The 22,955-nt window shown below is 56.3% G+C and overlaps 2 protein-coding genes across 5 annotated transcripts; one reads left to right on the top strand and one right to left on the bottom strand.

The window, feature by feature from the left end:
• Positions 1-793: 793 nt before the first annotated feature.
• On the bottom strand, positions 794-4,837 carry LOC118605805. Its single transcript, XM_036225228.1, has 3 exons — positions 4,011-4,837; positions 2,653-2,867; positions 794-2,424 (listed from the first exon to the last, which is right to left on the bottom strand). The coding sequence occupies exons 2-3, from the start codon at positions 2,760-2,762 to the stop codon at positions 1,629-1,631; spliced, it is 906 nt and encodes a 301-aa protein (XP_036081121.1). The 5' UTR covers positions 2,763-2,867; positions 4,011-4,837; the 3' UTR covers positions 794-1,628.
• Positions 4,838-4,989: 152 nt separating this feature from the next.
• On the top strand, positions 4,990-22,299 carry CUNH6orf118 (chromosome unknown C6orf118 homolog). 4 transcript variants are annotated; one of them, XM_036223507.1, is made up of 11 exons: positions 5,498-6,027; positions 6,551-7,244; positions 7,806-8,425; positions 9,194-9,316; positions 10,081-10,140; positions 12,101-12,225; positions 13,947-14,005; positions 17,595-17,776; positions 20,072-20,125; positions 20,635-20,696; positions 21,588-22,299. In XM_036223507.1, the coding sequence occupies exons 2-11, from the start codon at positions 7,199-7,201 to the stop codon at positions 21,694-21,696; spliced, it is 1,440 nt and encodes a 479-aa protein (XP_036079400.1). In that variant the 5' UTR covers positions 5,498-6,027; positions 6,551-7,198; the 3' UTR covers positions 21,697-22,299. The 4 variants fall into 4 exon arrangements, with proteins under 4 accessions (XP_036079408.1, XP_036079400.1, XP_036079412.1 ...); XM_036223515.1 differs by lacking the exons at positions 5,498-6,027; positions 6,551-7,244 and adding an exon at positions 4,990-5,092; XM_036223519.1 differs by having other exon boundaries at positions 5,498-7,244; positions 20,635-21,703.
• Positions 22,300-22,955: the final 656 nt, after the last annotated feature.

Here is a 22,955-nt window from a genome sequence, read left to right as displayed (position 1 = left end):
GACGTGCGTCTCACAGGGCCCTGTGGAAGGGATGCAGGGCGGAGAAATGGGGGGGGTGGGGAGCGGACGGGTGTCCCCCAGGTCTGGGCGTGAGGCCTGCGCCTGGCCCACGCCTCCGTCACATGCCCTTGCTTGCTGTGCGTTCCCCCACTGTCCCCCAATCTCTGTCATCACGGACCAGTGAGGGAGGGGAGGGAAGGGGCACGTTTACAGACCTGGCAAGCACACCTGTGACAGTTTGTCACGTGTCCAGGTACGCGGCTGACGCCGTTCCTGGGGGGGGTGACAACTCCCAATGGAGCGGAAGCTGCTGCCACCACAGGTGACAGGGAGCCCCCACCCCCGCCCCCACCCCACCGCACGGCAGATGTGGAGTTTTACTTGACTGTTGCTGAGGAGACAAAGGGAAGTGACTAGAAGGTAAAGTCTCCATGTAGTTGTCTCTGCAACAACTTCCGGATTCTTCCTTGGTGGCTGTGGCTGTTCAGACAAAGTCCACCGCCTTTGGATGGCTGTGTCACTGGGTAGAACTCTGGGCCTTGGGGCCACTAACTGCGTATGCTAAAATACATCAGGCAAATAACACCTGCTTAACCTCGAGTGACGTATGGGGCCATCTGGGCAGCTACAAGCCGACATTTCCTGACTCTGTCCCCAGGACGGAGGGTTGTCTGGATGGGGAAGGGAGGACTGGAAAGGCTGACGAATGTGACCAGGCCACCCCCTCTCCCCCCGACCCCCGCCCCTGCCCCCAGTCAGAACCCTGGTGGGCAGGGAATTAAACCCCCAGCGCAGTGTCATGGAGTCTGAGCCAGAGGGTCCTCGCGCCCACTCTTCCTCGGCACCTGGAGCGTGGCCCACCTCACAGCCGAGTCCTCAGACGCAAGGATAGAAGAGCAGCAGCGTCTTCCGTGACCAGGGAAACGGGGCCCTCACCGCCACTCCACACAGGGACGGCCCCCGCCCGAGCTCCTGAGGTGGTGGAGCCAGAGCCCAGCAACCAGGAGGGGACTCAGGTACGACGTAGGGATGTGGCTTCAGAGTGGATGGGGGACAGGTGGGCCACGGCGACCACCGACCAGAGAAGCATGGGCTGGCTCAGGGGACAGCGCTGAGGACAGAGGGCGGAGGTCAGAGGGGTGAGCCCCGGGGACAGTGCAGCCCGAAGGCCCTCACGCGCCCCGCCCCCACGCCCACCTGGCCGCCCTGGCCCTCAGGTCAGGGGGCAGCCCCAGCTCCAGAGTCAAAGCCCAGGGGAATTCAGGACCCAGTAAGCTACGTAGAATTTACTGGAACGTGACTAAATTAAGTTTCCTGCATTGGACAAATGAAACTTCGAGGCACATTAAGTACAGTTCTAGAATAAACTGTTTCACTGAATTTAAGGCCAGTGAAATGTGGATTTGCTCTGCTGATAGCGCTGGCTCAGGGTCTCGGGTTTTCGGTTCTAATAGTTGAGGTGCCCCCCAGGGAGATGCGACTGTTGCTTCTGTCCGTTTCCATATTCAGGTGCTAACAGGCCTCCTATCATCATTATTTATTATTATTATTATTATTACTATAATTAAAATGTGAGCAGGTCTTTGTTCCCAGTGAAAATACAAGCGAAGTGTGGCTAAGACTTGGAGTCACCAGCAGGGCCCCGTATTTTTTAAAGCAGTGGGCGGACCGTCAGGTGTCCTGTGTCCTGCAGCTGCTGGTGTGAATTGGAAAGGAGTTGGGGAGGGGACGGCAGGGTCGGCGCCACTCCCTGGGGACATGAAAGGGCCACAATCCCAGGGCTCCCCCGCCGCAAAGCCACCCTGGCAGGGGTCCCGTGCCTTCGAGGCCCCGCCTCCACGCGATCCTGCTCCCGGTCGCTGGTGCCTCTCCTGAGAACCGCACCGCGGTGGGGGCGACCGGGCCGCCTTGCGCCCGCGGTCCGGGGGAGACGCCTGGCGGTTTTCCGCGGGCGCCGGGCGGGCGCGTCGGCCCCGCGTCTGCCCGGCTTCCTCGGACGCGTGGCCTGCGCCTTGCAGACACGCATGGGGTCTGGACGGCGATGTCCCCGCCTCACAGACTTCCAGCTTTGCGTCCCGTGGCTCCGTTAGTGAAACAAGCTCAGATCTCCCCAGCCACAAAAAGTCAAGCCGAGCGCGCACGCCGCACGCGCTGGCGGCGGTCAGCAGTGCCTGTCGCAGCTCGGGGGGCCCTGCGTCCATCGCCAGCTGGTGGCTGGGGCCCCCCCGCCCGCGCCCGGGGCCCACAGCCCCTCCCTCTGGCCTCTCGGGTCTCAGCCTCAGCGCGAGCGACTCTGGGGGGCTGCGGTCAGCAGAATCACGGTCCCCAAAGAGATCCACGACCCCACGCCAGGAGCGGCCGAAAGTACCAGTTTGCGTGATGGAGGGCGCAGGTGGCAGGTGGAACGAGGCTCCAGTCGCTGACCTGAGAGCGAGAGGAAGTGACCTGAGCGGTTCGGGGGGCTCCGTGCAGTCAGAGGGGCCCCCGCCGTGGGAGGCGGAGGTGGCCCGGCGGCCGCGAGGCGGGACTCGGCTTCGAGGAGGGAGGAGCCGGGCACGCGGGGGCCTCCGGGCGCCGGGCGGGCCGGGGACGGTGCTCCCTGGAGCCACCAGAGGGCCCGGCGCCGCCCGCCCCTGGGCTCCGTCCAGAGACCTGCGTGGGCGCCGCACCCCGGCCTTGGGGACCTCAACTTCGAGATGTAAGTGGCGGCAGCAGGAAGCGAAGGAAGGGGCCGTCCCTGAGCGGCTCCCCTGCGATGCCATCGTTGTCACTAAGAGCGACTGTGACACCTTCCTCGTCTCCTCTGCAGGTTGCGCGCGGATTCCCCTCTCAGACGGGCCGGCCACGCCCTCTGCCGAAGGCCACACCTGCTGGGGAGCGCGGGGTCAGGGCCCCCTGCCGGCAGCCTGGGGGAACAGCCCGCCAGGCCCAGCGTGCTCCGGGGGGGGGGGGGGCCGGTCCCCCAACTCGGCCGCTCCCCACGCCTCCCTGCCCATTGCCCTGGGGGATGACGCACAGGCCGGCGCTGGGGGCCACGGGGCGGGGCGCGCCAGAGCAAACAGCGCGGGCGGCCTGTCGAGTCCGCACGTGGACGCACGGCCGCACGAGGGCGTCCTGCGCCTGCGACGGAGGCCCGGGCTCCCCCTGGGCTGGTCTGCAATGACCTCCCGGAGGGAAGCCCCAGGGGAGGAAGGGGCGAGCAGCCGGCCGCCCTCGAGTCGGAGAACGCCCGGTGGGCAGTCGGCTCGCGGGCATCTTCCCGGCTGGGCTGCGGGGCCCGGGGGGAGGGGGGTGGGCGGGGCGGGGGCCGGGGGAGCGAGGTTCGTCGCCCTCCTCCCCTCGCTGAGCTTTAAGCCCGTCGGGAACGCCGTTACCGGACCATTTTCATCCTTTCGAATGGGGGGATCACAGCGTCCTCCAACCCGACGACCCCGGCACAGTTGTCAAAGGTGACAAAACATTTCAGTGGAACATGGGGGAAATTTTAGACAAGTCGTAAGCGAAGTTTGAAAGTGAAGACAATATCGTTTTATGTAGAAACACAAGGATTGTTCTACGCTGGGGCTGGGTGAGGAAGAGCATTTTCATGGTCCATTTTTTCAACCTTTTGGGTCTTGTCATCATGTCATTTGTCCTCAAGCACCACTCAACAATAAAGTGCAGAAAGCACCTTTAGGGCGAGACCATAAAAAGGCAAGAAGGCGAGGGGCGGCCGGCGGCCTCTGCCTGGGGTGGGCGGACACCCCTTCCTCCCACCGAGTCGGGGCGCGGGAGGGTCTGCGCACCTTGTGCAGAATGGGAAATGTCACCCCTCGCCGTCCACAACGTGTAGCGACAGACGTGCGAATTCGTGGGAGCTCCCATTAAAACCTTTCAGTAAGTCCTTGCCGTCTGCAGAAGCCACCCGCGCCCCCTCCTGGCCCTGCGCTGCGGTCACTTGCGCCCCCGCCGCCCCCACACCGCCCTTCCTGTCTGTCTGTCTGGTTGGTAATAAATATAGCTCAGGCCACCTGAAGTTCCTTCAACGCATCGTCCGTGTCACACCTCTGGAGTTCAGGCAGCACACAGGGTCAGAAAGTCGTTTCAACTTCGTCCATTTCTGCACAAGTCTTCAACAGCTGACAAAGCAGTAACCAAAAATGTTTATTTTTGACTAATTACCTTTCCGACCGTTAGCTGCCGTGATCGCACGCGAGGCTCCGCCTCTCTGCGATGACAAGGCCCCTGCTGCCCTCCTGCCGGGTGCATCTGCACCCCACCCCGGGCGCTCGGGAGCCCTTCTCACTGCCTCCGGGGACCGGTTCGCCCCTGTGCGCCCCTCTCTCCTTGCGCCTGCAGCAGGCGCTCTCCTCGCCCGCTGAGCATCGTTAGAACGGAGAATAGATCGCGCATTTCTGCATTTCTAGCAAAGTGGCAAGAGCAGACAACGCTCCTTTTTTTTTTTTTCTTGCAGAATGCGGAAGGGCGCGCGGACACACGAAGTCGTTGGGAGGGTGGGATGAATGTGTCGCGCGCATCCTCAGGGGCCCCGGGCGGGTTTTAGCGTGTGTTCTGGCGCCATCTAGAGGCGGAAGGCAAAATAGCACAACGCCTGTCGAAACAGCTGCACGGTGGGCTGTTCTCGGTGATTCTGCGTGGAAGTCTGGCCTTGCGGGAGGCTTGTGTGATTTTGGCAGATGAATTCATTGCAGTCACAACAAAATAAGTCAATGCTAGGCCGCCCGTGGAAGGGGAGTTGTGCGCTGCCCGCCCGCGCAGCGCGCGCAAGGTGCCAGCCGCAGGCGTCGCCTCGCTCCCTAAGCCCTGGGGAGGAAGTAGCGAGTGAAGGGCGTTGTGTTTCGACCCACACGCAGCGTTGCGATCATTTGAAAGAGTGAAACACGGCAGCAAAGCCGCGCTCCCGGCCGGAGGGGCGGGGCTTCAGAGAGGCGGGGGCGGGGACCTTCCGGTGACGCAGCTGGTGTCCTGGTTGCCAGGCAGCAGAACACGCAGAGGGACTTAGAATGTTTGTTGTCTCCTGGGTGACGGTGCCGCAGAGCTTCAGCCGGACCGGTGGGGGAAGCGGCCATGGCCGAGGAGGCTGAGCTCAGCAGTAAGTGGACATAGGGCGTTTCGCGTTTGCTGTCAGATGTTCGTTTGACGTTTGATTGCTTAGCAACTCAGCTGCCCAGAACCCAGTGTGAAAAACGGGGACCTTCCCAGGGGCTGCAACTCAGCCCGCGACACTCGAGTTTAGGGCTGAATTCCCGGATGAGCCGCCACCCCAGAAAACCTAGTAACAACGCACCAAGGAAATAGGCGGGATGTGTGTGTGCATGTGTGTGATGTGTGTGGGGTGTATTGCGTGTGCGATGTGTGAGTGGTGTGTGTGCGTGTGTGGGGTGTGTATGTGTGCATGTGCATGTGTGTGATGTGTGTGTGCATGTGTGTGTGACGTGTGTGGTGTGTGGTGTGTGTGATGTGTGAATGGTTATGTGTGCCTGTGTGTGGTGTGTGTTGCGTGTGTGAGTAGTATGTGTAGTGTGTGCGCGTGTGCGTGTGTTTGTGTGCATGTGTGTGCTCTGGGAGGAGGTGGGATAAAGGGGGGGTTCTAGGCACTGTCCCTGTGTTCTGTAGAAAAGTCCCACTGCAGGACCCCTCCCAGGCCACAGCCATTCCAGTCCGAGCCGCATGACCACGACCTGCTGTGTACAGAGAACATCCCGTCCTGGGCTCCCCGAAGGCTGGGTTATTGTCACGATGCTGAGAATGGGAGGCAGGGACAGTCTGAGGCTGGGCTCTGCCACACGTGACACGCAGGGACCCGACTTCCCGCCCAGCAGACTTGGGGGTGACAGGAAGCTTGTTGGACTGAGCACAGTCTGAATCTGTTAAAAGAAAGTCTGTTTTACGACTTCCGGGTGCATTTTGCACTGTTCTACGTGTCGTTAGTGGGCAGCTGAGAGCGTTGGCCCCGGAGGTGGCCGGCCACCTGGCCACACGCAGCTGACTTGACCATCTGTGAGGAGGTCGTAGCGCCTGCCTCCTGTAAGTGCTTTGACCACTTCTGTTCCCCGTGCAAGCACTCGGCATACGAATTGTGTTAATAAAACACTGTTAAAAATAAAGAATATAAATGATCACGTCAGTCTGGCCCCTCCCTGGGCAAATGGCCCTAGTACCAGCAGCGAGAAGTTTCAGCTGCAAGTTTAGAACTTGCCAGACTGTACTAGAGCGAGCCAGTTCCTCACAATCAAGTCCTCTGTCTCGCCACACACACGCCATACACACGACACACACCGCACACCCCACACACATCACACACCGCACACATCACACACATCACACACACATCACGCACACATACCACATACATACACACCACACACCCCACACACCGCGCATCCCACACACGCACTCTTGCGGCCGTGCTCTGGAGAAGCCTGGCGAACACAGCGTGATTTCAGCGCTTTCTTCAAGTGCTGTTGCCTTCCATGAATTTAATGATCATCTGTGTCCTGAAAAGTCGACCTATCGCTATCCGAACGTTTCATAAGTGGTTTCTTTGCAGTAAGAAGCGAATCGGTAGGGGAGAGTCTCGGGCGCCCGCGCGGGTTCTCTGGGAAGCCCATGCCACAGGCCAGCTGCCGCCTGGCCTCGGGGCGCCCGGCCCTGCAGGAAGCCCCTTCCTCACCCCGAGGCCGGCCCTTCTCATGCTCTCCCGGTGCGTGTAGTGAGGTGCTGCCTGGATGCGCCTGGTGAAGGTGGGCTCCGTTTTGGGGGAGTCCCTCTCATGCCACGGGCTCCTTTGCCCAAAGCCATTGGGTGTGGCCGTCAGGCGCCTGCCGAGCAGGGGCGTGGTCCTGACGGCGGAGGGGGACACGGTGGGTCCGGGAGGGTCTGTGAGATCTCCGAGCTCACGTTAGGAGCCGGACTCAGAAAGCCAGGCTTCCCGCCGTCGGGCGTCCTGGGCCATGCGCCCAAGCGAGCTCTAGGCCGAGACCTGTGACAAGCAGGGGCCCCTGTGCCGGGCGTCGGGGCCGCTGTCGACACAGCCAGTTTCACTGTGTGGCTCATTATCCTCCTCCAAGTGGGGGGGGGGGGCGCATGACTCACCAGAGACCGAGGGGTTTGGCCAGGGACTCCTGAGACACTAAAACGGAGACAGGTCCCCACCTTTCCTTGCCGCGTAGGGAAGGTGTCTTTAGGCATCGTTAGAATGACAGCTACACTCAAACTTTTCTTCCAGAATTTTTGCCAGCATGGTAAGAACGTGTGCGTTGAATCAAAACGCCCGGCTTCCCTCCTCCAGGCCGCGCAGGGTCCTGGACTCTGAGCAGAGCTGCGCCCTGCACCCCGCGCCCCGCGCCCCGCGCCCCGCACCCCGCTCCCCGCACCCCGCGCCTGCGCCCTGCGTCCCGCGCCCCGCGCCCGCGCCTGCGCCCCGCGCCCGCGCCTGCGCCCCGCGCCCGCGCCCCATGCCCCGCGCCCCGCACCCCGCGCCCCGCGCCCACGCCTGCACCCTGCTCCCCGCACCCCGCGCCTGCGCCCTGCGTCCCGCGCCCCGCGCCCGCGCCTGTGCCCCACGCGCCCCGCACCCCGCACCCCGTGCCCCGCACCCCATGCCTGCGCCCCGCGCCCGCACCCGCACCCCGCGCCCACGCCTGCACCCCGCGCCCGCGCCCTGCACCCCGCGCCCCGCGCCCCGCACCCCACACCCCGCGTGCCTCGCACCCCGCGTCCGCCAGCCCCGCGGCGCACCAGCGGCCGCTCGTCCGCGGGACGGGTCGTGAGCTGTTCCAGGGTCGCCTTCTCTGTCCCCACAGGTCACCCCGGCTGGCAGCGCCGCAGGCCGCGGGGCACCAGGGTCCGGTGCAGCCTCGCCAAGCTCCTGAACGGGCTTCAGAAGGAGCACAGCGACGACGTCGCCCTCTACACCTCGGGCCACCTGAACCCCAGCAAGCTCTACAGGCCCCCCGAGACCATCCTGTACCACTGGCGCAACGCCCACAGGCCGAGGACGCCGAGAGCGCCGGGCGCCGACGAGCTGCCGGCCCCGAGGGTCGCCGCCATGAAGGACGCCTGGGCCTATTTCACCGTCCACACGGCCCTGAGCCCGCGGCCGCTGGCGCCGGGGCCACACGTGCCCGACGGGGACGCGCCGCCGCCCGGGCCGGGGCGCGCGCGGGAGGAGCTCAGGTGGCCGGACGTGAGGGTGCTGCGGGGCCGCGCGCCCGGCTCCAGCCGCCAGTGCGCGCTGGAGGCCGCGGCCGGGGCCGAGGACGAGCACCGCTACCTGAGCTCGCACCTGGCGGGCGCCACGAGGGCCGACAAGTACCGGGCCTTCCTGCGCTTCCAAAGGGACGTGGTCGCCAAGCAGGACCTGCTGAGGAGCGACCTGGCCAGGAGCCAGGCCGCGCTGTGCCACGGGGAGAAGCTGGAGCAGGTGGGGGGGCGCCGCGGAGCACCCCGAGCCCGCAGGCCCTGTGCGTGCGTGCGGGATGCGGCTCCCCACCGGGTGCCTTCTTTACACCCCCATGGGGTTGCTGGGAGCATCCCAGGGCGGGGTGACACTGAGCGCCGTGTCCCAGCAGGCCGGGCTTGGAAACTGGTGGGTCGGAGGCAGGTCCACAGTCGCTGGACACAGGGGTGAACGAAGGTCCACGGGCCGGCAGGGCACCGGGGGAAGCCTCGCCTGACTCGCTGGGAAAGGGGGCGCAGGCTGAGCAGGGCGGTGCCGCGGTCCCCAGGGCGGGCGAGGTCCGCCTTCCAGTCACCTGCGGCCCGAGGTGCATGAGCGTGGGACACTGGGGGGCTGGGACCGGGGTCCCGCGTGGGAGGGTGAGGACCCAGGGAGGAGGCGAGAATACAGGTGTGCGGTGCCACGCCGAGCGCCATGAGAGTTTGGGGGGGAGGACGGATGGGAAAGGGAAGAGTGGGGGTCGCTGTGGAGGCGGCGTGAGTCCTCGAACTTCCCACGGAAGGGCATGGAATAGGGAGAACCAGGGCCAGAGCCACAAACCTCGGCCCAGCAGGTGGACGGAGGGGTCTCGGCTCTGGTGCAGGGGGCAGGTGCACCTGGCTGGCCGCCGGCCAGCGGGGCGTCCAGGGCGGTGGGAGCCGGACCCCGGTGACAGGCATTTCGGCCTCACTGAGGAACTGTCCAGACGGGGAGACGAAGCCGCGCTGAGAGGGCCCTCCCCTCTCGCCGCAGGAGCTGCAGAAGGTGTGCGTGTGCGACCCTCGGCAGTTCAGCAAGCTCCAGGTCCTCGCGGCCGTCTTTGAGGACATCTGCAACAGTTCGCTGCTGTTCGGGGACATCTTGAAGGAGGTCAAGGTAACGGGAACGCACTCGCCCACGTAACAGTTGGGGGCCGGGCGCCACGTTCTGCGCACGGGAGCTGAAGCCTCTTGGACATTTTGCTGAGTGTCACATCTCCAGCCCGTAGACAAGGAAAGTCACTCACACAGACCCGAAGGACGGCGCCCGCGGCCGCCTCAGTCGTGAGCGGGCCGTGCGGAGTGACCGCTGGCCGGCTCGCCCAGCCCCTCTTTCCGCTAAGCTCCCGTGTCTGTGAGCGTCAAACGGCTGTACCACGTCCCACGTATGCTCTCGGAATTGTGCGCACGTGACCCTTGTGACTCCTTATGGAAGGGTCTGTTTGTCGTGGCTTCACGATGACAGTGACCTTCGCGGTGAGGCCGAGTCGAGAGGAGGTCACTCACACACCCGCCGTTCTCCAAGTCCTTGGTGACGACAGATACCTAGAGGCAGCCATGGGGCGGCCCGTTCTCCAGAGGACGTCCCCGCGCTTGGGGACCCTGTCCCTGGCAGGCCGGCAGGACCCAAGCCGGGAACTTCCGTGTGGCAGGAGGGGGTGCGTGTGCGTGTGTCGGGGCATTGTTACGGTGCTATTCTGAGGCGAGGTTTTGCATGTTTTAGTGCACACACTGTCAAATGTCTGGGAGGAATATGTTATATTTCGGAATGATCTAGACCGACATCCTCGACCTCCATGATATTTACGCAGGCCACAGCTGACAGGCCGGCATCAGCTCCTAGCACATTTCTGAAGGCCATTTTTCTCTTCGTTTGTGTAGAATGAATACGAACTCTACATGGCCATCCTCCTGAAGTCGCCACACACAGCACAGTACCAGGTACCGGCCCGCGACGAGCCTGGGTTCCGCCTGCAGCCCGCCTCCCGGGCGGCTGACACACAGGTGTCCGCGACAGGCAGGCACAGACCGTGACGTGGAGGTCCTCCCGGGTTACTGGGGTGGCCCGATCTAACCACACAAGCCCCTGAGAGCAGAGGACTCTGGCCGGGACGGAGGGGGCATGGTGGCAGGGGCTCAGGGGGACCCGAGCGGAGTGGACTCCACGGCTGCTGGGCTCTCAGTCGGAGGCCGCTGTGGGGCCCGAGGGGACGGGGGTCTGGGGAACGGGGGGTGACAGCCAGCGGGGGACGGGCCCACGGCGCCCTGCCCGCAGGCGCGGGGCTCTGCCAGGCTCACTCAGACCCCCGCCCAGCGGAACGGGGGTGGTCAGCGCGCGCTAAGCCACTAAGCTGTGTGGCTTCTTACGACAGCAACGTGAAAGTGAGCAAACGTCCCACGAATGCCTCAGAACAGCGTCCTCAGCTGCTTTCCGCTGTCCTTTGCTGACCGTCGGCCGCCCTGGTGTGAGAGTGTGAGTGTGTGAGGGTGTGAGTGTGTGAGTGTGTGAGTGTGTGAGTGTGTGCACGTGAGTGTGAGCGTGTGAGGGTGTGAGTGTGCGTGCAGTGGTCACCATGTCTCTGTGTGTGAGTATGGTCACAGTGCGTGTGTGTGAATGCGCGTGTGTGTGCGTGTGTGTGCGTGTGAGTGTGCGTGAGTCATCGTCTCGTCGACACCCGCCCGTTTCTGCGTTCCCCGTGAGGCCACCGCTGGCGCGAACAGCGTCCTCCGAGACTCGGTGCCCGCCTGGCAGCCGGGTCCGGCCGATGGAGGCGAGTCTAGTGAGTCGCGAGGGCGGGTCCTGACCTAGGGACCGGCGTCCCCGTGAGGAGAGGGGCGTCTGGGCAGGGACGGGAGGGGCGCGGCGGCGGGCACCGCGCCGTGTGCCCCAAGCGGAGGCCGCCGCACGCACGCGGCACCGACCCGGGCGTCCGTCCGCGCTTAGCCACGCCGCGGCTGTTCGGCACGGAAGCCAGGCGGCGGGAGTGACGGTCGCTCATGGAAGCCGAGTGCCCGGAACGGCAGCTCAGGCAGTGCTAGACATTTTAAATTCAATAAAGTTGAAAATCCTGCCTTATAAATTGGAAAATATTGTTCCTTGCTCTGTATACGTATATTATTTACAAAGAATAGAATATAGAATATAGTAGTTCCCGCCTTCCCTCCCCCCTTCCCTCCCCCCTCCCTCCCCCCTTCCCTCCCCCCTTCCCTCCCTCCTTCCCTCCCTCCTTCCCTCCCTCTCCCTCTCTCTCCCTCTCTCTTTCCCTCTCCCTCTCTCAGCATCACCGAGGCCAGTTCAACCGTCCTCCCTCATCCAGAATCACGCGCCTGACGCTTTTCCGTTTGGGGATTTTTATCCGCAGGGAGACAGGCTTCTGCTGCACAGGGCGCGGTGGGCTCCACCGGCTCTCGCTTTCCGAGTGCGCGCACGTCCCCGGCCCACACCGGAACGGAGGGCGTCGCCTCCCGGGGGCCCAGGGGCTGCTTTCGGCTGCGGAAGCCCATGGCCTGTCACCCCGGGGCAAGGCCCCTGTCACCCACCTCCGGGCGCGGCCCGGCTTTGTCTCCCCGGGGGCGACCGAGGGGAAGGGTTTCTCACTAATCTAGAAGAAATGACAGGGACGCGGATGCTCTTTGCCAGCATGTCCTCCCTGCACAAACCAACAGCGAAAAGAACCGCGTACGTTTAGAACTCTCTACATGATGAAACCCTAAAATATGGGAAGAAACGGTTTACGCAGATCTGCACATGACAGGCCTCCCCCCTCTGACGCGCCCCCCGCCCCGTCTCTCGAGTTTGTATTTTGACTCAGGACAGCCTGAGTAGACTGTAATAACGAAAAAGGAAAATCCTCTCCCGCCCCGTGTGTGTGTGCTGTCCATGTGGCCTTGTCCCGTCCAGGGTTTGCTGGCTCAGGTCCAGGAGCTGGAGAAGTGGTCTTGGAGGAGAGCGGCCATCGGCCAGGCCAAGGAGGAGCTGAGGGCGCTTGTGAAGGCCATCAACGGGGCCCTGGAGCATAATGACAAGTGAGGGGACATCCGGTTCGATCTCTGTGGAACTCACACTATTTTACGGTATTTTAAGATCGCGTGACAAACATATATTTACATTTTTCCTGCTCCGTTGGGTGAGGCATGCGCCCGTCCTCCACTAGCCGTCACGTGTGAACGGGACATTCCAGATCTGCCGCCTCCGGGGGCAGTGGGGGGGGCCAATTCTGAAGGCATCTCACCTCTTCTCTGGTGGTCTCTGAGGACTTCATTTGCTAGACAAGAGTACCACAAACCCAGGACCCTCTTACGAAAGCCCATTCTATTTATTTAACCTAAAAAAATTCATGTAACCTCTTCGTGTGCTAGTCTGTCAGTATGAAACAGCAATTGTATAGGACATACTTTTTGGAAAGGATTTTTAAAAAAAGATTACAGCACCCCCAAATATTCTCAAGAAAACAAAACAGGGAACAAAACCAAACACCAAAAAACCAAGCGCAGGGACGGACTCGAAGGTGAGTGAGGCCGGCGAGCAGCTCTGATGTGGCGACCCGGGGTGGCGGGGAGGGGGCTGGCGTCCTCCCGAACGGCGCGGAGGAGAAAGAGCAGCCAGGAAGGGGGGTTTAGAACCCCACAACGGAGGAGAATCCAAGGGCGCACAGCCCTTCCCGTCACCCGCCTGCCTTCCCTCAAAAAAAAACCCAAAAAACAAAAAACAAAAAAACAACAAAAAAAACACCTACCAGATAAAAATGGAAACGAAACGAAACAAACGAACCCGAAACAGCAACACACACACAATCGGCCACTTCGACAGTCAAATGTCCCCTAGGATTAGGAATCCCACACGCTGCCCCAAAGCACGAGATCCAGAGGTGCAAACAGTCTTGGTCTTCACAAACGGCTGCAAAGAGAAAACGGAAAATGGGACCCCGACCAGCTCAGCTGACGCACTAGAAACACGAGCAGCATTTAAAACGGTAACGTTGAAGCGTGTGGCCATCGGACGGTCCTGACTTGTGCGTCGACAAGGCAGCCGCCGTTGTCATCGAGCCGTTCAGTCTCAGTTGCTTGAAGTCGAGGGTCCCGACGCCGCCTGTTTCCTCTCACCGCTCGCTGTCTCGCAGCGTTAAGTCGCGCGCGGTGCCGATGGCGGCAAACGAAGCGCCGGGCGTGCGCGGCAGTTTTTACCGTTCCTCTGTGTCTCCAAGTCCATTCGCCACGAGATAGTCGGTTTCGTTTATTTCGAGCCAGGAAGAGGGTACGAAGATCCTACGAAGGTTTTTATTCCCTCGTTTTAGTTTCTTCTATTTCATTTTGAGTTTAAATGCAGTGGAACTGGCGAATCCTCTCTGCGGGATGAGATCGCAACGCAGAGGGAAAACGCAGCCTTAGCCGAGCATCCGTGAGACCTTGCCGCTGCTTTTGGCCTGTCGTCTGCCCCAGAGGATAGAAAGCTAGTTTCTTTGCCTCCTTGCTTCGTAGAAATTCGAGTCACAAAATAATATGATAAACACTGTGGAAAGTCCTTTATTTTACATTAACTAGTGGCTTATGCAGTCTTGGCAAGAATTCTTTGGTTTATTTAACTGAACTAATTAAGGCTCTCATTTGCGATGCATCTACCTTTTCTTGTTAGAAGCTGGGAAGACTAGTTTTTATTTTGCATTTTTTTTTTTAAAAAAAGGCTTATGTAAAGAAATCAGGTCTGGATGGGGTTCTAACATGTCGCCATTTCTGTTACCAAACCGCAGACTGAGAAGCGAGCTGCAGGAGGAGCGCAGGCTGCTGCGGGCCGCTAAGGAAACCTCAGGCAAGTGCCCCGCGCGCCGGCCCGGACGCGCCCTCGCTGTGCGCTCCGGTCAGGGGCCCCCACACCTGGCCCGCGGTTCTTGGCCGCCTGCCCCTCCTGAGCCCAGAACGTGTTTGTTTGTTTGTTTGTTTGTTTGTTTGTTTTTCAGTGACATTATTAAATTACAATAACCATTTCCCCCCATCAAGTTCTTTAGAAGCTCAGTGAGCTTTTATTTAATCTCAAGGGCTGTCCGTGAAATGACTGTAAAGGCACGAGGAAGCGGTCCACCCAGGTCAAGGCGGTGGTCCCAGGTCCCATCGCCTCGGTCCCCTTCGGTCACCTCGTGTCTCTGTAAGCAGGTGCAGCCTGCGCCCCATGGCGTGTTCGCTGAGGGCTGTGGGTCTTTACTGGGATACGGAGTCAAGTCAGGGGCGCAGGCAGGGGGAATGGGGTCAGGCTTGGACCTTGGAATAGACCCAGACGACAATGACCAGTGTGAGGCGGGCATCGGATCCGACTAGGGCTGGCCGGAGGCCCAGGGGTCGTTCACGCTGGAGGAAGCGTCCCAAGGAGCACACGGGGCTTTGGAGGCACCAGGAGCTTGGGTCGTGCGCAGCCCGAGGGCCACGCTGGCGGCCGCGGCGCGGTGGCCTCGTGCGGCTCCATCCCCAGCCGGCGAGGCCCCCTTTGTGGGCCGTGGCGGGGTCTCAGGGCACCTTTGGGTGCCGTCGCCGTCCCTGCCCCGCTGGAGCCCTGTCCCCTGGGCCTCGGTGGCGGGGTGCGGCGCCGGCTGGCGATGTGCCGGTTGGTTCTCCAGCTTATCTCCACCTGGGTGGGCTCAGCTGCCTGTCTGCAGGCTGAGAAGCGGACGGGGACGAGCACCCCCTCGGGTCCTGTGAGCGTCAGGTGTGGTCACCTGTCCACGTGAGGGAGGGACACAGAGCCGGTGGGGGCGGTGGCCTGCCCGGCACCCCGCCTGTCATCACCGTGAGGAACGGCACACGGTTTGCGCAAAGTGATTGTATTTTATAAATATGTGCGTGGAATGGATATTCAGATTACATTAAAATTATAAACACAATTTATAATGCGATTAAAGAGTCAGGACAGTTCGATTAAGTATCTTGCTCACCTGACTTCACACCAGGATTCGGTCAAATGCCACCGTCCCTCCAAGTTCGCTCAGCGCTGACCCAGGCCGGGTCACTGTTTGTCCTCTCGGCCGTTTTAGGATAAGAGTCTTGGCTGGTTCAGGTTCTCAGCAGAGCGTGGCCCGCCAGGTTCCCGCCACCGTCCTGATTTCCCCTTCCAGGAACGAAGTGTCACGGCCTGGCTGGCCGTCTTCCACGGGCCTTCTCGTCACCCGAGTCCCTGGGGCCCCTCGCGCGGCCTGGGCTGGCCCCCTGCTTGTCTTCTGAGCCCTTCTCGGGGCTCCGAAGCCCCTTGTCCCCGCTCTGTCTGCACCCGCGCTGGGCTCCGGCGGCTCGCGGTCTCTTGCGAGAGGCCAAGGGCTTTATGGCTGATGGTGAACGAAACGGTGGCAGAGGCTACGAAAGGACGTCGCTGGTTTCCCAAAACCCCGGTTCACGTTCCTAAATGTTGGGCCCCGGCTCAGTATTTCTGACTCTCTCTCGGAGCTGCGGAAGAAAGTGGGGGCCCCGCCTCCCTCCTCCCCTGCGGTCCCCAAGCGGCTCATTCCAGAGCCGTCGCGGTTTCCTGGGGCGTCCTCCCTGTGGCCATCCCTTGGTCTTCCCCTTTGGTAGGACAGGGGTGACAGCTGGGTCGCTGGACTGGCCCCCTCGCCTACTGAAGCCCTCGGTGGGGGCTGAGGCAGAAATCAAAGGAATCGTCTCGTACTTTCTCTCAGTTCGCGAGGAAGCCGAGGAAGCCTCAGGACTGCTTCCGCCCTGAGTTCGCTCATCTGCCCGACTCCTGTCCCTGGACTTCAGAACTTAGCTTCACGTTTTCCTTCCTCCCCGATTTGGTCGAATGTCGGCAATGACCTCTGCCTCGTTTACTGTGTGCAAGGGTTACCGCTTTTTTATTATTATTATTATTTTTTAAATTTTATTATTATTATTTTTAATTTTATTATATTATTTACACCTACAGCGCCTGGTCTCCCTAGGTGGTCTCCCATCCAAGTCTTAACCAGGCCCGACCCTGCTTAGCTTCAGACATCAGGCTTGTTCAGAGCGGCATGGCCAGAGACCATGGGCTGTGGCTCCACTGGGGCCGGAACCCAGGACCTGCTACGTGTGAGGCAGACGCGCTGCCCACTGTCCCACGGATCCACTCCTCCCAACTGCCTTTTCTTTGCCATCAAAGAGGCGTAACGCTTCTTTCCCCAAAGATGCGGCCTCACCACTCTAACCCGGGGCAGCCCGAGCTGCTGGGTAACGAGGCGCCCGCGGCGGCGGGGCCCCGTCCGCCCCCAGCCCCTTCCTGTGCTCCGTCCACAGGGCTGTCGGTCGGAGCCAGCTTGACTTTGCGCCCAAACCCCTTTCCTGCTAAAATGTCTTTTCAGCCTTGAGATGTGTATAGCCAGCCGCTCAGTGGAGTGTCCCACAGGTGTGAACGCTCGTCCGAGATCAAACAACCCCTCTCCCTGTCTGTCTGTCTCTCCCTCTCTGTACCCGTCTCTGTCTGTCTGTCCGTCTCTCTGTCTCCCTCCCTCTCTCTCCCTCCCCGCATGTTCCCAGCCATGCACGTGAATGTCACCACCCAGACACAGGGAGACGCGCGTCCCCAGGCGGCTGGCCGGCAGCTTTCCCGTTCCTCCCCGCGCGGCGCGTGGTCAGCGGCCACGCTGGGGTCAAGGCAGCTCGCTGTCACCTCTGTGCTGCGCTGGCCCCGTCATCCCCCCCCCCCCCCCGCCCCCCGAATGTGTCCCCGGCTGCTGCCCGGCCGGGACCCCGGGGTCGCTCGGCTGTCTGCCCGCTTCGCCACGTCCAGATCGGGCCGGTTCCCAAGCCCTGCTGAACGGCGTCCGGCCTGTCCCCGTGTCCTTGCGCCTTGGGCCCCCCCCCCCGCTCCCCCCCCCCGGCCCCCGCCCCGGCCCCGCTCCACCCCCCATCCCTCCTCCCCGGCTCAGCGGCTCTCGAAGCGGCCTCCGCGGCCCCTGGTCGTGTACTTTCCCGCGCTGCGGACGGAACCTCGGCGTCTCACGGACCTGACCGGCTTGGACCCGCCGCCCTCTCCCCAGCGCCGGATCGCGACGTTCCCCGCGGATAACCCGATGCGCCGAGTTCCGCTCCCCGCTCCCCCCCTCCCCCGCCCGCTCCTTCGTTTGACCCCTGTTCATCTTTCCAGCTTCAACTTAGTCACACGTTTCTGGCCAGGTCATCCTTGTGTCCCAGCCACATTGTGTTGGGTGCTCAAATTCACGGTGCAGTGAACACTGACTACATAGAGGCACTGAAGGGGGAAGGACCCCCGGTTTTGCATCGGGACATTTCGACGATGTGCTCAGAGTTTAAGTTTCATTATATTTTACAGCTACGTAAAACCTATATATATAATATAATACCGTTATGAGTATGTTAAGTTATTAATAAGGGCTAAGATAGTAAACACAGTGACACTTTCTTTTAAAAAATATTTTCAGAATCATCTGAGAAAAACGTAATGGACGAGGAACAACTCACTCTTATTGAGAAGGTCGAAAAGAGAAGGTGCGAAATACTGAAGAAATGGGACGACATTCGAGACCTCGAAGGAGAAATTAAAACAACGTTGATCCATACAGGGATTTCGCATATCACTGAGAATAAGATTAAAAGCTTAGAGGTATGCAGTTTCTTTATCTGAATGTTTATGTTCTTTCATTCGAAACCTTTGGCAAGCACATGAAGAATTTGATTTTTCAACAGAGTAAAAAATCACGTAAATTTTGGTCCACATATTTTTTCATTTTAAAACATTTGTAGCAAGCAATTTGCAAATGATTGGAATAATGAAGAGATCTAGCTGAAACGACAAAGATACAAGGTGACAAAAATTCTATAGGGCTTGGTAAGGGTCAAATTGGGTCTCTTTTAGGTCAATTGAACTGTCTTAAAATTTCGTATTTTGTATAGAAATGCCTGTCATAAAAATAATGGCCTCCGTCATTTAGTGTCTAATATGGACCAAGTAGTTTAAGCCGGAGGTCGCGACAGTTGAGTACCATGCACCATGTGATGCAGTTCAGAGCTGGTAAAGGTGGGATTTGAACTTAATTCTTTCTGGGCTCCGAAGCCCTTAGACTTCATAATTCCCCACGCTGACTCACTAGTTAGATTCTGAGTTAGCTGTGCAATTATGCGGGCAGACAGGGACGAGTTACTGCCGTTGGAAGGAAGGTCGACTCTACTAAAAATAGTCTTTCACAGTTATTGCAGCAACGCCACTGATGAGCAGTGAGTTGTAAATTATAATCCGTGTTTTAAAATACCATGGCGCCCGGCCTTTATGCTGTTGCCTTTTGTATTTGTGCAGAATCCGCCTCAATGTAACTACTGGTGGTAGAGTTTATAATTGAAATGCGATTTTTTTTTAAACATATTTTCTCAGAACTACTCTTTTTTTTTCTCTTTTAAGCAGATTTAGAAAGTGTATGGGAAGGCAGTAGTGGTCCAAAATTGTTTAGATTTTTCTCTTTCTTTTAAAATCGTATTTTCAGATTTCCTTCTGTGTTTTTCACGAGTCTTCTCTTTTTAAAAAACTAAATAATGTTCTGAGAACAAACACTAACTTATAGTAGAATGTTCGAACAGTGAAAAGAGATGAATTTTAGCTTTATATGTTGTGAGCATGATGTAAAGCCAAAATTATGTAAACTTTTCTTTCATAATTAACATCTCTTTAAATGTATCAAATCTAGAAGATTCCCTATAAATATTCCCTTATCACGAAGTCCTGTTACTTTAACTATTTGTTATTTATATTTGTCTCCTTAATTCAAATACTAGGAGATACAATAGAATTACATTTATTATCTCATTAAATAATTGATTTCTGATTCTCAATATGAAATATATTAATTCTAAGCCAAAGAAAAATAAGTAAATGTATCAAGGATTAACAGTGCGCCAAAACATGGCTGCGAACATTAAAAAAAAATACTATTTCACTTTATTCCCAACGACCCTAAGAGACAGTAAAAGGCAGCTGCTGTTATTAACCCTCTTTTTTTGGGTGAGGAAATTGAGGCACGAATATGCTAACGAACTTGACCGAGGCCACAGTGAGCCAATAGTAGGATTAGAATTTAAACTCGGCCTAGGTTCTTCATTATGCACTGCCCGGCCTCACTAATATAATCGTTAATTCTTTTCGGTACGTTGGATGCATGAGAGACCAAGTCTTCACAGCTCTGCCCGTCATCATTTGTTTGCAATTATTCGGATGTTCTCATTCACAGGATTCGCTCGGTCTCCTTTAGGTCAAGGGAAGTGTCTCGGTAATTTTCAGGTCCCAGTGATAATACTCTTGCCATTTTGATTGTGCTTACAATGAATCTGTAGGTTCATTTGGGCAAAAAGTGACAGTTTTACAATATTACCACTCCCATTAAGGATCTCTGTATATTTATTTAATTTATTTTTATGCATTGCTCTTAAGTATTTTTCGTTATGCTTATTTTTGTGACTTTGTGGCATCTATTACTATTGTGGATGAAAACTTTAAAAAGTTTTTTTTTTAAATTAAAGTGTATAATCAGTTATTGCTGGTCTATATGTGACTTATTGATATTTATATTTTTATAGCATATCCAGCTACCTTAATAAATTCTATTATTAGTTCTGAAAAATAAGAAACTCTTCTACTCCGAAGTTTCCCTAAAACACTCTAATGTTTCGTAACATCAACCCGCACCTTGTGTAGATTTTGACCCCGGGGCCAAGGTCTTTCTGTTTTACCAAAGGTTTTTCCAGTCCTGCTCTGTTTATTTTTCTGTCTTTAAATGGAGTGCAATTGGGCACTTTTGAAATGAGAATAACAACCTTTACATAATACTTTTTTTTTGTCCTGTAAATGGGGAAAGTGTTTAACAAACATTCTTAACCTTGTGTCTTCCTCTTAAAATCATTTCTCCTTCAGATCGAAGCCATAAAATTGGAAACAGCAAACAAAGTTTTAAAGAAGAAAATATGTGTAAGTGTTTGTGAATCAATGTTTTTTTTTTTTCAACAGAAACATTTCCTTTAGTGCCTTCTCGTATTATTTCATAAACCAAATAAGAGCATATGTAGCATCTTTCTAAATGATAGCTTTCTATAATCTTAAGAATAGATGACTATGCAGACATTAGCTCAAAATTGGTCAGGTATAAACTAATATATAAAAAGTCTTTTTAAATAGTTGAATGTGCCTGTCAGAACTGGCCATTTCTCTAAATCCTTCCACACATAACAATTAATCTTAATGAACTTGTTTGATGACAAGGAATAGAACGCACTTGTTTCTCTGATGACTTTCAGGACGCCCCCCCCTCTCATACATGCCAACGATTTGCTGCTTAATAGATTATAATTCTGTTTCTCTTCCATATGCATGATGCATAGTATGAATGAGTATGTTATGCCTGATTCTGGAAGTGAAAATCTATTTGAATTCAATATTGTTGTCATCGTACGTGACCGAATGTTTCTAATTCTTGGAAGATTATCGAAAACCAGCTGAAGCAGTGCATGCTGAAGCATAAGATGAGCGGCGATGAGCAGCAGTGAGTATCAGCCACAGGATGCAGGAAACTGAGGAACGACCTCCGGCTAGTCTCAAAGCCTCACGGTTAACACTAGCCTGGGCCGGACAGCGCTTTCGCAGGGCTTACACTCACAAGTCTTAATTTCGAATATAGTCCTCCCTGTGCCCAAGAACCTTAATCTGTATGTATTTTTTTTAGCAATGTGAGTACGGCTTTCCTCCTTAGAGCCTCAACATAGCCGTCCTCAGGCATTGGGTCCGTGTTCCACGGAGGAAGGAAGGGGAAGGGGAAGTCTCCAAGAGCTTCTCATGAGGATTTGTTTCATTCGGGAAGGAGATCCCTTCCTGGGGACTTCCGCCCACATCTCATCAGCCAGCAGCATGTCCCAAGGCCAGGCTTAGCTGCGAAAGGAGTCCGGAAAATAATGTATTTTATACCTAGCTTACCTAGTAGAAAAAGTCATGGAGAAAAAGGTGTTAGAGCAGGTGCTGGGTGAGCCACACAGGTGGATCTCGGTTTTGTGGGGTCTTATATCACGTTGGGTGACCTCGAAGGAAAAACGACATAGAATTATAAATACAGAGGTGGGTGGGCTGCTTCTGTAGCCTTAGGAGTAAACGGATCTAGAGTTTAAACAACGTCTTCGAGGTAGATCTACCCCTGCCGCCATACTGCACTTAACCTGGAAAATGCTGCAGAGGATTTGCCCGTAAATACAGAAAATTTTTGCTACATTCGAGGCAAAAACTCTAATGAAACAAATCTTTAAAACCGAGATCAAGATTGCAAAGACTCACTTTGTGTTTTTGAGTAAATGTGTCCTAAAATAGATGTTTATTTTAAAATTTTTATTTATGCTTAATGTACATTTTTCTGATCTATTACATTTATTTGTTATGTATTTTTAAGGAACCTTTGGGAATTCATTACAGAATTTGTAAAATTTAAAGAAACAGACAATAAGTCTCAAGCTCCTGGGAAAATGACCTATGAAAATTCACAACCACCATGTACATGACGTGACCGTTTATGGATGTATAAATTAATAAAGGGACATTTCATTTTGTCGGTTTTAATCCCTAATAAAATTAATGTGCTATATCTACTCTACTAAAGATATTGAAATAAATACATGTATGCATGTGATTAGTTTTACTTTTTTATACATATTCATAACAACAGCAGTTCTTAGAGTACTTTTTCTTTCCTTTAATAACTTTCTCCAGGGAAAAATACTTCTGAGGGTTTGACAGGAATGAGAAATTCAGCACCACTGCAGGTCAGGTTAACCCTGTTTCTTATTTGCCAGTGCAGGCTCACATACAGGCATTTGATAAAAGGTCGTGGCTACTTAGTTACTATCCACTTAATTGAGCAATCTTTGCTGATCGTAAATGATACAGTGCTCTACAAATGTCACAGCACGAGCATGCTGCTTTGCACGGCATGTGTCTGAGCGGATGGGGATGGTCATGACAACAGTGAGACTAAACATTTTTTATCCCTGCTTTGACTATAAACTGGGATGGGCGCTTAGAGTAAATGCAAGTCCAATTTCCTTGGATTCCCATATATAGGGCTGATGTGAATTACAAAACAGGGCTTTAACTGTGACTTGGAATAATGGAGTTGCGGTGAGGGGGTGGGGAAAAGGAAGAGGGAGAGGGAGAGGGAGGGAGGGGGAGAGAGAGAGAGAGAGAGAGAGAGAAGCTTTTTCTGCCTTTAGAGATACAATGGTGGCAATTGAAACTGAAAAGGTCTTATCAGATGTAGAAGCATCTCGGACTTCATTAACGTCTGCTGAGTTCTCTATGGTCAAGTTGCCGTCTATTGATTGATTATTTACTAGGCACCACATTTCCCATGATACAGGGGAGAGACTGTGAAACGGCGGGTTGACTTGTTCATACTGCAAATAACAGAGTTGGGATCTGAACCCAGTTTTCATTTGCTCAATTCCTAAACTCGCGTCACCGCATCAAGCTGTGCCATTTATATACATCTCTGGTCAAGACAGAGGGACACGGGTTCACGCGGTGTCAGAGAGTGACGTGAAGACCGCGGGAACTGAAAGTGAGCAGACCAGCCAGCGACGCGGAGTTCGTTTGCTTGCCGGGCAGGGCAGAGCCAGCCCTTCGGGGGTCAGGGTTCAGGCAGGGAGCAGAGGAGGCTGAAAGCAGAGGAGCTGGAGACCGAGGTACAAGGAATGTCGTTCCGTATGAACAGGGCTTTTGGCGTACAAGACCAAACGGACTTGCAGGCGAGGGACGTTGGGGG

This window comes from Rousettus aegyptiacus, unplaced genomic scaffold, assembly GCF_014176215.1.
Source record: "Rousettus aegyptiacus isolate mRouAeg1 unplaced genomic scaffold, mRouAeg1.p scaffold_m13_p_1, whole genome shotgun sequence".
Lineage (NCBI taxonomy): Eukaryota > Metazoa > Chordata > Mammalia > Chiroptera > Pteropodidae > Rousettus > Rousettus aegyptiacus.
The sequence above is the reverse complement of the archived record's forward strand: the minus strand, read 5'-3'. Positions and strand labels throughout refer to the sequence as shown.

Coding starts and splice junctions, on each gene's coding strand:
- CUNH6orf118 (XM_036223507.1), top strand. CDS start 7,199: ATGACAGCTACACTCAAACTTTTCTTCCAGAATTTTTGCCAGCATG. Junction 7,245..7,805: donor CCAGAATTTTTGCCAGCATG/GTAAGAACGTGT, acceptor CTGTCCCCACAG/GTCACCCCGGCTGGCAGCGC. Junction 20,697..21,587: donor ATGAGCGGCGATGAGCAGCA/GTGAGTATCAGC, acceptor TGTATTTTTAAG/GAACCTTTGGGAATTCATTA.
- LOC118605805 (XM_036225228.1), bottom strand. CDS start 2,762: ATGGCATCGCAGGGGAGCCGCTCAGGGACGGCCCCTTCCTTCGCTTCC. Junction 2,425..2,652: donor GGGGTGCGGCGCCCACGCAG/GTCTCTGGACGG, acceptor TCTCGCTCTCAG/GTCAGCGACTGGAGCCTCGT.